The 16,614-nt window shown below is 34.9% G+C and overlaps 1 protein-coding gene across 1 annotated transcript; it reads right to left on the bottom strand.

The window, feature by feature from the left end:
* Window positions 1–1,880: 1,880 nt before the first annotated feature.
* LOC132800807 (receptor-like protein 54) lies at window positions 1,881–2,789 on the bottom strand. Its single transcript, XM_060815107.1, has one exon. The coding sequence runs from the start codon at window positions 2,787–2,789 to the stop codon at window positions 1,881–1,883; it is 909 nt and encodes a 302-aa protein (XP_060671090.1).
* Window positions 2,790–16,614: the final 13,825 nt, after the last annotated feature.

Genomic DNA, 16,614 nt, shown 5'->3' with positions numbered 1-16,614 from the left:
ATTTCTAATTATTATTTTCCTTAACACATAACTAGTTTAATATTTGGTAGGCCAAAATTTTTCATTTTTGCATTGCCTTTATGCCCTTGTCTTTCTTCCAATCACGCAGCTGATACTCTGCAACAATAAATATATGGCAAACGTCATTTGATACATATCGAAAGGAAGAACAATGTTCAAAGTGAGATTTATCACTCATTAGCTTCTTTAGGACGTGACAATATTGCAATCTAAGCTTGACATACCTATATATAGTCACAAAACTAAAACAGAGTGTCTCTGTTTTAAGAAGCAGGAAAAGATTGATTATTGACCTTTATGCACAGGTACTGTACAAGTAGAGCTCCCAGTGCAACATTTTAGCAAGCCAACCTTCATGAATGGTTAATTTTCCTTTGGCATCTTTGCAATTATTCAACATACAGTCCTCTTGATCTCAAGGCCTGTTTGGCTGCTTGTTTTCAAAACAGTTTCCTCTTCTAGTGTCTGTCAAGCGAAAAAATTAATATTCAATTGTATTAGTGTAAAGAGATATTGAATGAAAAGGATATTTGTATTAGATAGTACACTTTTTTTCAGAGTTAAAGAAAGTATTTATGCGGGTATATCTAGAATTTGTAAATCCTAGGAATTCATTATGGTAATTATGTTCTATAAATATGCAAGGACTGAATGTTCTTTTGCACCTCCCAAAACTCAACCAAACTAAAATCAAACGCTTGACCAGCCTATACTCCATGAGCAAACAAAATGAGGTTTATCACATGCTCTGTTATTGGTATATCAAAGTGCATATATGCTGTATTAATTTCCAAACAGAAACAGAATGAAAGCTCTATGAATACTAATATACCTTGAGAGTCCTAATGGTATGACCTTCAAAGATGTCCAACCAGCATGAAGCTCTATTTTCTTCAAATTTGTTAAGTTGAAGGTCATAACGAGCTTCTCCATTTCAATCCATACTGATTTTCCAAATTCTTAACAAAAAGGGAAGCAAAAGATGCAAATTTCATCAGATGCATCAGGGGCAAGAAATCCATGCATTTCAGTAGTATGACTGATGAACTATGTACCTGATTCATCTTTCCATGCATTTCAGTAGTATGACTGATGAACTATGTACCTGATTCATCTTCGAAGTCAATGTTACTCTCAGCTCATATTCAAAACTCGAACTTTTGAAGATCATATAGATGTCCTTAATAAGGCATATAAGAAGCATGCTTGCCAATATTGAAACAGTTTAACAAGCATAGAAAAAGAAATTCAAATTATAATATATTAAAAGATTGAAGTATTGCTAATAGGATTGCTTGCTAAGGTGACAGTTTAGACTCTGCAAAATCATAATTGATTAGGAAGCCTATACGGATAAACATCAAACTCAATAGAAGAGCAAAGGAAGACCTCTGAAACTTCTAAGACTGAATTTTATTCATACAACCAAGCATATAAGCTTCCAGAAAACCAGAAACTGCAGCAAGAAAAATAAACTTCTTTGAGAAGAAGATTTTTATTATGGGAATCTTAGAGAAAATAAAATGCATCATTTTGAACAACTGTTTTTGTACAAAAATAAAACTATTACTTAATAAACCAGAAAAAGCATAGTTTAAATGGGACATCATCATTAGAACACAAATTACTGAGTAATGGTAACTTGCAACAGCTTGCATCGTGTTCAAGCTCTAGGCTTCCTTGTTTCTTCAGTGCATCCATAATGCAAACCACTAAAAAAGGTATACTTGTCAAGTTTTCTTCAAATAATAATAAATATATTCATATTCAGAATTTTTATCACTTACTTTAGCCATAGGAATCCAAGTTCTTCTTGAAGTGCTTTCAACTGTTTGCTCCTCTTAGTCTCCTTGGTGGGATTACACGAAAAATCTTAACACCAAGTATGGGCTCCTTGAGGTGATGATATGTCCAAGCATCAATCCAATAACGAATCCACATCCATATCCTATTGCAACAGCTTTCCAACAAAAACCAGATAATCCAGAATCACCTGATTCCTCACTGTAATGAGAAGGTGGCAAAGGAGACCTTTCACAATTTTTTGACAATGGAGGACCACATAATCCCCAATTTCCGTCAAAAGAAGATTTTGAAAACGTCCCAATTTGTTTGGCTTGTGGTATTAGAGCTGTAAGTTGATTGTTTGACAAGTTCAAATATCCAAGAAACGTGAGACCAGTAAGCTGCTGAGGGATTCCACCTGAAAGTTCATTGTATGAGAGATCTAACGATTCAAGTTCAATCAGGTTCCCTAAAGAAGAAGGGATACGTCCTGCAAAATTATTACTTGACAAGTTTAGCACAATCAAATCTCGAGAATCCCCCATTAAGCTTGGTATTTCTCCATAAAATTTGTTGTTGGAGAAATCAATGCTGATGAAGAAAATTAAAATTCTAACATAGAAGATTTCTTGCCCCTTATTGTATGAAGCTTTCATTGAAGTCCAATTTTGAAAATAATCTGAAGGCAAACTTCCAGTAAAATCATTGAAAGACAGATCAATGATATGTAAGTTCGCAAAGCCGAAAAAGCTATGTGGATGCCATATTGGACCATAAAATTTATTGGAAGATAAAATAAGAATTCGAAGCTTTGGCAAACTCTGTAGCATAATTGGAAATGTGTCAGTCATCTGATTGTGGCCGAGATTTAGAATTTGCAGCTCTTTGCAATTAGTTAGGGACTTTGGAATCTTTCCATTTAAATTGTTGTAGTTCAAGTCCAATGTTTCTAGTTGGTTTCTATCCCCAAATATCCTAGGCATACTGCCATTAAAGTTGTTTCTTCTTAGATTTAGAACCGAGAGAGAGCTAATGAAGTTACCCAAACATTGAGGGATAGAACTGCTCAACTTGTTACTTGAAAATCAAGATATTGAAGATTCCCCAATTTACCTAATAGTGGATCAATTCTTCCAACCAAATTATTTTTTGAGATGGAAAAGTATGTTGTGGACATTGGTTGAACAACAAGTGATCCATGCAACTTGTTGGAATGTAGGTTAAGTGCATCCATTGCCTTCCACGGAAGAATTAACGGAGCTTTTTCCCAACCGCTAATGAAGTTGTGAGAAATATTCAACCAATTCAAGGTCTTTGTCCCAACGCTCAATAACCATTTAGGAATTGGACCGCTGATATTACTGTTGGAAAGATCTAATTGGTTCAATTCATCTTGCATTTTCAGGAACATTGGGAACTCTCTAATGTTGCAAGAGGATAAATATATAGCCACAAATTTATTGAAGAGTGTGGATGTCGTACTTAGATTTGTTAACACTAAGCCTCTATTATTTGAAAGATTAAGATCAAAAAGCGAACTCATCTCTAAGAAGATGCCAAAATTGAGCCTACCACTTAAGTCATTTGAATGAAGGATCAATTCCCGGAGCTTTGTGAATTTGGAGTATCTCCAGTTAATTTGTTTCCATTTAATATCAGATATTCTAATAGGGATGAATTAGAGACGTTTTGGATGTTGAGATAGCCTATAAACTGATTGTTTTCCAAAGATAAGTACATCAAAGAAGGCAGTTTAAATAAAGAACCAGGAATGACTCTGGTGAGTGAATTTTCTGACAGATTAAGCTCCACAAGGAACGTCAAGTTAGAAATAACGGAAGGAATTGAACCTGTCAAATGGTTGACGATAAGATTGATATGTTGGATACAATGTGGGAGTGATAATATTGGAGTTTGCCATTGAAAGAATTAAATGAAAGAATCAAATATTCCAACTGTGTGAGGCTTGCAAGTGAATATGGAATTTGACCGCTAAATTCATTTTCTGAAAGGTCAAGATATTTAAGTTCAGTAAGATTCCCAATCGAAGAAGGAATACTCCCGGAAAAACTGCAGTGATTGAGAGTCAAAATATTCAAGGATTTAAGGTTGCCAATTGAATTTGGTACTTTCCCTGAAAATTTTGTAAAAGAAAGATCCAATAACCTGAGCATACTGCCAGAAAGAAATTTGGGAAAGGAACCGGAAAGATTGTCATTGCTAGACAGTCGGATAAACTGTAAGTTAGGCAAGTGGAATATAATGTTTGGAAACTCACACCGTAAATTGCACCATTGAAAAGAGAGATGTGTCAAGGAAGATAAATTTGCAAAATGAATAGGTAAAGGTGAATCAATTCCCACCACATCAAGGTAAAGTTGTCTTAAATTGGTCATGTTTTGGGTAAGCCTTCCCACCTCTCCTTTAATATACAAAGTTCCAACCAATACATAATGATTGTAATCAGTGTAAAATGCATAATGATGATTGCTAGAAAAATCAAGTGAAATCAAATTTGTAAGCCTTGAAATTTTAGATATTGGAATATGCCCATAAACATAGAATTGGAGAGGTTGAGATGGGTTAACCTTGAAAGTTGGCCAAATTTCGAAGGAATCGGGCAAAAAGTGAAGTTGTTGAGGGAATGGTTGAGCTTGCGAAGATGAAGCAATCTGAAAAGGCAGCTGTTAGAATGCAGAGGCCCTTGTAGCCAACTCCCGTTGAGGTCAAGGCTTATTACATAACCAGTTGCCATATCGCATGAGACACCATCCCAAGAAGAACAGCAGTCACCGCCAGCCTTCCAAGATTTCATCTTTGGACAGTTGTTATTCAGAATATCATCAGCACCATCATAGTATTCACGCCTCTGAAATGTAATACCCCATCCCAAAGTACAACGGAAATTTTCCAACTTTCACCGAGGTTGACCATTGACCGTTGACTTTGACCATTAACCGAATGGGTCAAAAGTTGACTTTTTGACTCGGATGGAATTCTAGGTTGACTGAGGCACCGTTAGGAAGTACTCGTTGGCATGAGTTTTTAGACTAGTAGCACGTTGAAAACGGAGCTACGGTTTGAAAGATATGAGCTAAACAATTGAGGTCCAAACTGTCCAAGGGATGCCGAAATTGACTTTTTATTCATGCAAAGTTGACCTTTGACTCATGCATGGTTGTGAAGTACTCGACGATACGAGTCCGTAGACTAGCGGCACGTCCGATTTGGACATGTGGTTTGAAAGTTATGGACCTATAGAATTTTTCAAATACTTTATTATTTTAATATTATTTTTAAACGTATAACAATGTGCTACGTGTGACTTAATAAATGTGACCATGTGTCACCATGGTGAGATGCCACATGTCAACCATGCTTAATACCATATTATTTTATTATTATTATTTTATATAATAATATTATTTTTAATATTATTTAATTATTTTATTTTCTTTTCTTTTCTTTTTATTTTCTTTTTCTTTTCTTTTTTTCTTTTTTTTCTCCTTTCCCCCCCATTGGAAAAAAGGGCCACGGGCCCCTTCTTCTTTCTTCTTCTTCTTCCTCCTTCTTCTTCCTTTCCCTTCCTTTCTCCCTCTCGGGTTCTTGCCCTTTTTTTTTTTTTTAATTTCGGCCACCGAATGGTCACACACTCCATCCAGGGAAGAAGCCCGTTCGCCGGCGATGCTGACCTCCAAATTTCCCTGCCAGACGCCGCGGGACGCGCCCAGATCGGGCCGGTGAAGTCGGCGGCGGCAGGTTAAGTTTTTCCGGCTATTCTCGCCGTTTCCGGCCAATCTAGTCCGGTCTTCTACCCCTTTCCCCCTATTTTGGGTCCTTTGAGTTCAAATATGGCCTCCAATTGTTTAAATTCGAAGTGGTTCGAGAGTTATGAGGAGATTAAATTCGACTGGTACTTCCCGGGTAAATTCTGGCCACCACCGGCGGAATTGGGGTCAATGGAGACCGGTAATGCGATCCTCATTCCATAAGCTTCGCTTCGGTATATTACTCGTCAATTTTGGTTAACGTTTGTGTTTAACCCCCCGGGTACCGGGTATTATTTACCCAAATAAAATATTATTTTATTTGACTGTGTGTGAATTGTTGTTCTAGGAGCACATGTGCGTCGTGGAATTGATCCCATGGAGGATCTTAGGTTAATTGCGTACTCCAGATGAGTGACCCACCTTAAAAACTATTTTTGGGTGATAATTTATATTTATTTGGTGATATTTGAATATTTGGAAAATATATGTATGTGGTTGGAATTTTATAAAATTGGGTATTTATTTTTTAATGTCAAATTTCAGATGTTTGGTTATATGCATACATATATATATTTTGATGCCATGATTGAATATGGGAGAAATTCAAAGAATTTATGATTTAAATTCTGGATTGTTATTATTATTATTTTTACCGAGAATTTTCATGCACAATCAAGGGCTTATGAAGAGAAAATATATTTAAATATTTTTGTGAGCCTTATATATTATTTTGGAGGAAAAAATTGATTTAAAGGATTTGAAGAAAAATATTGGTATGATGGTACTGTATGTTTTAAAAAGGTAATTATGCATTTATAATGCGAGGTGGTTGATTTCATGGTTTTGAGTAAACCATATTTCTTTTCTATATTGATGATTTATGGTGAGAAATGCAAGGAATGTGGGATTGGAGATTTTTATAACTCCCACGGTAAATTTCGGAAATTTTGGGTAATAATAAAAATGGGCTATTGGTATTTATTTTATTTTAATTATTTTAGACGCACTTATGCAGTACTGGTGTTCTGTACCGTACATGAGATTGTGATTAGCGCACAAGTTTTAGTCTCCCATGAATTACCTATGAACCTGAGAGCAGGCCGGTTTAGTATAGTGCACATAACCGCCCTCCTCCTAGGCCGGGATGACAGGTTTCAGCAGCGGTGCTGTCGGGACGCTGAAGCGACCGTATGCTAGTTCTCTCTTTAACCCCCGCCTGAGGGTGCTCTGGACGCTGAGTACCGTAAGGCATCACTGGTATATTGTGTGGTGCGTCAAGCTATTTTCGATTTAAATTTTTAAGCCTATTATTTGGAAACACTATTCAATTAAAATGGTTAATTTATTTAAATTTTGCCGTTAATTTCAAACAAATAATTTTTATGGAATTTTTTTTTTATGATTTATTATTTGTTATTAAAAATTTACTTTATTCCGGATTATTTTTCTGAGTGCATTGGATTCCAAAAATTGTTGCATTTTATTGGTAATTATTGATTAAACATTTTCATATAAATTGTGGTGCTTTATATTATTATTTGCATGATTTTGTATTTTAAATGTGGATATTCCATTTAGTTATTATTTAATTAATTATTTATTGGCTACCTTGATTTTGGGGAAATATAATTGCTGGGTTTTGTGATATCTTTTAAAAGGGAAACTTTTCCAACCGAGTGAACCGTGAGGGTTTTGAGATAAATATTATTTTCAATTAATTATTATTTATTTACTCATTTATTATTAGTTATTCAAATGTACTATAATTTTCGTTACTATTATAATTGTACAGTAGATAGGTCACTCACTGACATGATTAGCATCTCAGGTTTTTAAATTCCGTTCTCTTAGGTTCGGGCTGGTAGACGACATCAGAATCAAGCTCAACGTTTGTTGCCGTTGAGTTTCAAAGTGTTATGCTTCCTTGTATTCTGTTGTATTATTGTTTCCTATTTTATGTTGCATAACTTTCACACTCATCTGTAAGTTATGATGCTCTGTATAATTACTGGACCTATTGTATCAATACTGCATGAATTTCCTGTTTATTTTATCGGAGTGCTGAAAGTTGTGGATTAATTTATAGTAATGTGGGAGGAATAAGGGGATGTTTCTAGAAGTGTGTTTTCAGTGCAGGAAAATTTTGATAAGTCCAACCCTTTAGAAGAGGTTCTGCCGGATTTTCCATTGGAAGGTTGGGTAGGGTTCCCCTAGGATCAGGGCTTGTCTAGGGTTCCGGTAAGGAATTTTGGACGGGTCCTGACAGTTGGTATCAGAGCTCTAGGTTCTAGCATTCCTAAGGGACTATGCATTGTTGTGCATCCCATCCGCTTCTAGTCTCTCGTTTTACCGTCTTAAAGCGTTCTTTCCCTGTATCTCGAAGTAAATTCGTTGCCCGAGTTTAAATAACTCTAATCTTCGTGGGTATCAATTAGAATCACCTATTCTAATGGGGAATTCTCATGGCCTAGTTAATGTTCGAAGATTGTCTTTTCTCTATCGAAGCTCAAGTAATGGGGGCAGATCCAATTCTGTGAATCTTTTTAAGATTCGTAGTGGTCCTCGATATGGATTGAGTAGTTCTTATGTTTATGGACCGCTAGCATAAAGGAGTAAAGTTAAAGTGATTCAGCTTACCTGAAGTGGTGCTTCGTGGATGAGTTAGGAGGCCTTTACCGTGGTTAACTTCTATCCTCGTCTCCAATGAGCTATCGGAGAATGGTTGTCAAAGGTATTTGACTCATGTGGTTGATGCTTGAGTAGATGGTGAGCGTTGGAACTGCTAATAGTGGGAAGCGATTCGAAAGCGTTTTCCTAACACGTTTCCTGGATTACAACCGTAGAAAGGATATCAATCACCATTGAATTGGCATTGGATATCGATCTATTTCAGTACCGTCATACCATGCGACTCCATAAAAGTTAAAGGACTTAAAGGCTTAGCTACAAGATTTGGTGAATAAAGGTTTCACTAGATCAAGTTTATCATCGTGAATGGCATCTGTTTCATTCATGGAGAAGAAGGATGATTGCCTAAGGGTGTGTATCGGCTACCAACGATTTAGCAAGGTCACCACCCATAATCGATACTTGCTGTCAAGTATGGATGTGTGTCGATCAACCTCAAGGTGTCAAGATATTTTTTTCCGATCGATTATCAAAAATTAAATACTTTTCAAAGTGATATTTGAAATTAAAGGTATTTTATTCAAGTATTTTTTTTGTTTATGTTCGTACATGTATTTGTATGTTATATTGTTTGATATTATACTGCATATATCGCACCATACGGAGGCGGCGAACCAATATAGTCCATGTAGAGCTAGCCCCATGATCATGCTGCCTACGAGTCCAGGGGATCGGACGGCCAATATAGGCAACCACGCTGGTCTGTATTGGTAGCAAAGTGCCGGCGACAGCTGGAATCATGGATCACATAGCATGTTAGAAGGTATCGTACGTACCTCCATTACGAGCGTGCATATTTGCTATGGATTTTAAGATATGGTTTTATGCATTTATTCATGTTTTTATTATTGTTCCAATGTGGAGTTTTAACAATTGCCTATGCAAGTTAAGGTATTTTAAACTAATTAAAATAATTTTCTTATTATTTATTATTTCATTGATTTAATTAGTAAATTTCATAAATTATATTTTGATTTTTGAGGAAATTTGGAAATTTAAGTTGGGTTGATAAATTGTGTATATTTTATGTTGATAGTATTTTTGAAAAATATATTTATTATTTGTTTTATGTTATGGTTTTTCCAAAAGCGACTTAAGGTTTAAGTATCGTCAATTGAGAGTTCAAGAGTAGGACATCGTTGAGTTCAAAAAAGGAGATCCTAAAGGAAGCACGTGATTCGATGTATGTGATACACCTTAAAGGTGTAAAGATATAACGAATGCTCACTAAGTATTATTGGTGAATCGGCACGATAAAGGAAGTTGCCGAATTAGAATCAAGGCACGTAAGCTGCCGACAAGTGGAAGCGGGAAGTAGAAATGTTAGCACACTTTTTACTGGTACGAGAGTAGTTCTCTCTAAGACAAGTCGGCCAAGCTATTCGTAAAGTGTACCATGAGACTACACAGAGTATCAATCACCATCACGACTATTTGAGATTCGAGCTTTACTTCAAGACTATGATGAGGGTTAACAGATACACTTGGAGTGAGACTTAACGACTGCATTGCCTTCCACCACAGGTCATTGGACAAGCGAAGTGCAGAATTTATACTTCAAAAGTTATGCTGAGAACATGCATTATGTAATGTCGAATGAAGTGGGAATAAGCAATTGTCGTTGATAAGGTCCGTTGTAACATTAGGTACAAAGCAAGTATTGAAATGTCTTCGTACGAAGTTCTATATAAGAGACAATGCCGAACCCCACTATATTGGAGTGAAGTAGGTGAGGAGAAATACCACATGACGACTAACGTGAATTGGATGTGAACACCTATGAATGACTATAAATAAGGTGAAAGTGATCGGAGAGAGTTTGAAAGCCGCTCAAGATCGACAAATGAGTTAAGCCAACGTGCATGGAAAAGATCTTGAACTTGAAGTCCGAGATTGAAGTTTTTGAAATTATCTCCGTAGGAGAGAGTCGTACGCTTTGGTTGACAGAGAGAGCTAAGTTCTTGTTGTCTTAGTTTCTACGGGGTTATTGGAAGAATTGGTTTTGTGGTATGCAAGTTAGTATTTTCAGGAAAGCAGACATGGGCATGCAGCGTAATTCACGCATGGTTGCTACGAAAGGACATCGAAGAGCTATCATGTAAGGAGCGACCAGTACAGATTTTAAGTCATGAAGAATGCATATGGATCAATAAGATTTATTTCTCAAGTCAAAAATCTCATGGAGAATTAATCTAGTAGAGGAAGCGACGTGGAAGCTCATATACAATTTCGAGGACGAAATTTTTGTAAAGGGGGAAGATTGTAACACCCCGTCTCAAAGTACAACGGAAATTTTCCAACTTTCACCGAGGTTGACCATTGATCATTGACTTTGATCGTTGACCGAATGGATCAAAAGTTTACTGAGGCACCGTTATGAAGTACACGTTGGCACGAGTTTATAGACTAGTAGCATATTGAAAACGGAGTTACGGTTTGAAAGATATGAGCAAAACAAGTTGAGATCCAAACTGTCCAAGGGATGCCGGAGTTGACTTTTTATTCATGCAAAGTTGAGCTTTGACTCATGCATGGTTGTGAAGTACTCATCGATACAAGTCCATAGACTAGCGGCACGTCCGATTTGGACATGTGGTTTGAAAGTTATGGACCTGTAGAATTTTTCAAATACTGTATTATTTTAATATTATTTTTAAACGTGTAACAATGTGCCACGTGTGACTTAATAAATGTGACCATGTGTCACCATGGTGAGATGCCACATGTCAACCATGCTTAATACCATATTATTTTATTCTTGTTATTTTATATAATAATATTATTTTTAATATTATTTAATTATTTTCTTTTCTTTTCTTTTCTTTTTATTTTCTTTTTCTTTCTTTTTCTTTTCTTTTTTTCTTTTTTTTCTCCTTTCTCCCACGTGGGAAAAAAGGGCCACAGGCCCTTTCTTCTTTCTTCTTCTTCTTCGTCCTTCTTCTTCCTTTCCCTTCTTTTCTCCCTCTCGGGTTCTTGCCTTTTTTTTTTTAATTCCGACCACGGGACGGTCACACGCGCCGGCCAGGGAAGAAGCCCATTCACCGGTGATGCTGACCTCCAAATTTCCCGGCCAGAAGCCTCCGGACGCGCCTAGATCGGGCCGGTGAAGTCGGCGGCGGCAGGTTAAGTTTTTCAGGCGATTCTCACCGTTTCTGGCCAACCCAGTCCGGTCTTCCACCCCTTTTCCCCTATTTTGGGTCCTCTGAGTTCAAATATGGCCTTCAATTGTTTAAATTCGAAGTGATTCGAGAGTTATCAGGAGATGAAATTCGGTCGGTACTTCCTTGGCAAATTTCGGCCACCACCGGCGCCATTAGGGTCAATGGAGACCAGTAATACGATCCTCATTCCATAAGCTTCATTTCGGTATATTACTCGTCAATTTTGGTTAACGTTTGTGTTTAACCCCCCGGGTACCGGGTATTACTTACCTAAATAAAATATTATTTTATTTAACTGTGTGTGAATTGTTGTTCTAGGAGCACCTGTGCGTCATGGAATTGATTCCATGGAGGATCTTAGATTAATTGCGTACTCCAGGTGAGTGACCCACCTTAAAAACTATTTTTGGATGATAATTTATATTTATTTGGTGATATTTGAATATTTGGAAAATATATGTATGTGGTTGGAATTTTATAAAATTGGGTATTTATTTTGTAATGTCAAATTTCAGATGTTTGGTTATATGCATACATATATATATTTTGATGCCATGATTGAATATTGGAGAAATTCAAAGAATTTATGATTTAAATTCTGGATTATTATTATTATTATTTTTACCAAGAATTTTCATGTACAATCAAGGGCTTATGAAGAGAAAATATATTTGAATATTTTTGTGAGCCTTATATATTATTTTGGAGGAAAAAATTGATTTAAAGGATTTGAAGAAAAATATTGGTATGATGGTACTGTATGTTTTAAAAAGGTAATTATGCATTTATAATGCGAGGTGGTTGATTTTATGGTTTTGAGTAAACCATATTTCTTTTCTATATTGATGATTTATGGTGAGAAATGCAAGGAATGTGGGATTGGAGATTTTTATAACTCCCACGATAAATTTCAGAAATTTTGGGTAATAATAAAAATGGGCTATTGGTATTTATTTTATTTTAATTATTTTAGACGCACTTATGCAGTACTGGTGTTCTGTACCGTACATGAGATTGTGATTAGCGCGCAGGTTTTAGTCTCCCGTGAGTTACCTATGGACCTGAGGGTAGGCCGGTTTGGTATAGTGCACATAACCGTCCTCCTCCTAGACCGGGATGACAGTTTCCCGTGAGTTACCTATGGACCTGAGGGCAGGCAGGTTTAGTATAGTGCACATAACCGCCCTCCTCCTAGGCCGGGATGATAGGTTTTAGCAGCAGCGCTGTCGGGACGCTGAAGCGACCGTATGCCGGTTCTCTCTTTAACCCCCACCTGAGAGTGCTCGGGACGTTAAGTACCGTAAGGCTTCACTGGTATATGGTGTGGTGCGTCAGACTATTTTCGATTTAAATTTTTAAGCCTATTATTTGGAAACACTATTCAATTAAAATGGTTAATTTATTTAAATTTTGCTGTTTATTTCAAACAAATAATTTTTATGGCATTTTTTTTATGATTTATTATTTGTTATTAAAAATTTACTTTATTCCGGATTATTTTTCTGAGTGCATTGGATTCCAAAAATTGTTGCATTTTATTGGTAATTATTGATTAAACATTTTCATATAAATTGTGGTGCTCTATATTATTATTTGCATGATTTTGTATTTTAAATGTTGATATTCCATTTAGTTATTATTTAATTAATTATTTATTGGCTACCTTGATTTTGGGGAAATATAATTGTGGGTTTTGTGAAATGTTTTAAAAGGGAAACTTTTCCAACCGAGTGAACTGTGAGGGTTTTGAGAAAAATATTATTTTCAATTAATTATTATTTATTTACTCATTTATCGTTAATTATTCAAATGTACTATAATTTTCAATACTATTATAATTGTACAGTAGATAGAGTCACTCACTGAGATGATTAGCATCTCAGGTTTTTAAAATTCCGTTCCCTTAGGTTCGGGCTAGTAGACGACATCAGAATCAAGCTCGACGTTTGTTGCCGTTGAGTTTCAAAGAGTTATGCTTCCTTGTATTCTGTTGTATTATTGTTTCCTATTTTATGTTGTATAACTTTCACACTCATCTGTAACTTATGATGCTCTATATAATTACTGGACCTATTGTATCAATACTACATGAATTTCTTGTTTATTTTATCGGAGTGCTGAAAGTTGTGGATTAATTTGTAGTAATGTGGGAGGAATAAGGGGATGTTTCTAGAAGTATGTTTTCAGTGTAGGAAAATTTTGGTAAGTCCAACCCCTTAGGGGAGGTTTTGCCGGATTTTCCATTGGAACGTTCAATAGGGTTTCCCTGGGATCAGGGCTTGTCTAGAGTTCCGGTAAGGAATTTTGGACGGGTCCTGACAGAAATGTAGATTCAGTTTTAAGTTGGAGTAAAATAGAGCTTTGGTGAGAGAGACAACTAGAGAAAGCAATGGTTGTGGAATTCAGGTGCAAAGAATGTGAATCGAACAGACATGGATATAAAAGGATCACCAGGAAAAAAAAAGAGGAACTGATTGAACATATCCCTCTTCATTTTTAGCAGAGATTACAAGTATAAAAGCAAAGTGAGTAAGCATTCCAGTTGGTTCTTGGTAAGTATTTTTGCTTGATGTTTCAGTACTATTTATAATTGGGAAAGTTTTTTTTTTTTTTTTTTTGGGTGATATTGTTGAAAGGTCTTTTTGTGGTCCACCACCATATTTTATTTCTTTTTATCTTTTCCCCGTATTGTTGGTCAACCATGTAAAGTCTTTCTGTTTTTTGATTATGTTTGGTCTAGTCTCAGGCTCTTTGCAATGTAGGGATGGTCTCCGAAGACATATAAAGCATATCTTCCGGTCCCTACAATATAGTTTTTTGGCCCCTTTGATGGGATACTGAATTATGTTTTGGTGGATTGCATATTCTTAACTGAATATTATAGACAAGGATTAGCAAGTATATTTTGAGACAATCGTACATAATGAAATTGAAGAAACATTGGTATAAAAACAGAGAAATTGAAGCTTAATGCAAAGGAAATATAATGCTTTGCTATGCACTGTAAGGCAGAGTATTTTGATTCGATTACAATCCTCTTGATCTCTAGTGTCCGTGGATTACAAGCAAATTAGGATTCCATTGTTTTAGAGTTAAGAAATATTGAATGAACAAATTATATTACCTTTGGCCCAAATTTGGAACATTCCTACAATGCATATAAGAAAAGCATGCTTGCCCCTTTTTTTGTACTTAAATATTTTTTGATGTACATAAAGATAATTTTTTTTATTTTTTAGTACTACTAGATTATTTCAAATCGCTGTTTCTTTTTTTTTTTTTTTAATTAATCCTTGTTTTGCTTTGTTTTAAATATTTTTTTAGTACTACTAGATTATTTCAATTTTTTTTTGTAGTTAAATATTTTTTTGCGAGTAAAGATATTTTGTTGTTTTTTAGTACTACTTGATTATTTAAAATCGCTGGTTTTTCTTTTTTTTTTTTTTCATGTTTTGTTTTGTTTTTCTTTGCTTTGATTTTTTTTTTTTTTTTTTTTGGTTCTGCTTTTTCTTTTTCTTTTTTTATATATTAGTTGATATTATTAGGCCTTTGGGTTATTAGATTGTTGTCGGCTGATTTGTTTACTTCTTAGTGTATGCGGTAGGGATGGTCTATGAAGACTTGTAAAGACTTATCTCTGGGTCACACACAAATTAGACTTCTAAAGACTTATCTCTACACTTTAATGAGGTTGTCGAATTTGATGGGGACTACGTGTTGAGAATGGTGAAAACAAATATGGCTAATTAAGCTAATTAAAAACTGCTATAGGTAATTAACAATGATATATGTATGATGTAAGATATGTACATAGATATACGCACACATTTGGATCCTTTTTGGATCTTGCCCCTTGTTCTTTGAAAAAGGAATTAAAATGTATTATTATTATTATTATCATTATACATATATATATAATTCACATGTTGTTGAATTAAAATTGAATTGGCTCCTAGGTCCTTCTCAGGCATGATGTGTGCTACACTTATTTTTCAATATCAAATTAGCAATTAACTTTACACGTCCATTTTGATCTGAATATAGATTTTACCATCAGACTTTCCATTGTGTATACATATATCTATATATTCGTTTTAGGCGTGATAAATAACAAAAATGCTTTGTTCATTCTGACAGTGTATTTAGTTCAAGTTCTGTTTCTAGCTCAAGGTCATAAACAAAAACATATCACCATTCTCTCTATTGTTAGCGAATCAAATATTGCTTTGTGTCAAGATTGCCAAAAAAACAGAAAACTGAATTAGATTGTTTAGTGATGTTCTTCAGAATTGTAAGAGTTATCATTGATTAACACACTTAAAAAACTTAACAGATTCACATAACTTTATTGAAGTCATTGGTCAGCTATTTAAGCTCTTTTTTAATATTTAAATAACAATGACTTATGTATGATTTAGGCTCTTTTAGAATATTTAAAATTTTTAAAACAATATGGATAAAATATATTTATTAATTTGAGGAATATAAAATTTTTAATTTTATAAAGTGTATTTTATTTTTAGATGTCAATAAAAGTTTACCAGTGTTAAGAACATCTATCAATATCTATAGAAGTCTTTCAAATGAACGTCTATAAAAGTATACAAATATTTTATAATTCTGTAACTCTATAGAACTTCACAGGAAATTCACGAATTTCGCAAAAGCAGCCACTTAAGAAAGATTAACCCTTATGGTTTTTGGAATAAGGATGGCAAACGAAGACTTTAAAGCCTTATTACCGGTGTATAAATTATGATCATAACTATCCATACCTTCTTCATGTTTATTCACCCTTGGATGCTACACGTTCAAAGGCCAAGATGATTTGTCAAAAGTTATTTGTCCAATAGTTGGGTTCAGCTATTAGTTGAACACTACCGGATTGGTCTAAGCATTATAATTTTATTATTTTCTTCTTTTTTTTTTTTTTGGGGGGGGGGGGGGGGAATAGAACTATAATGTATTATTATATATAATTCACATGTTGGCGGGTGAAAATTTAAGTGGTTCCTTAGTCTTTCTCAAGCATGATGTACGCTACACCTTTTTCTTTCTTTCTTTTTTTTTCTTTTTTTTTTTATACTAAATTAACAAGTAACTTGACATACTTATTTTGTTCTAAATATAGATTTTACCATAAAACTTTCCTATATATATATACAAATATTTATATATTTATTTGAGTG

This window comes from Ziziphus jujuba, chromosome 2 (genome assembly GCF_031755915.1).
Source record: "Ziziphus jujuba cultivar Dongzao chromosome 2, ASM3175591v1".
NCBI lineage: Eukaryota > Viridiplantae > Streptophyta > Magnoliopsida > Rosales > Rhamnaceae > Ziziphus > Ziziphus jujuba.
Note: the sequence above shows the minus strand (reverse complement) of the source record. Positions and strands in the feature narration are given on the sequence as shown.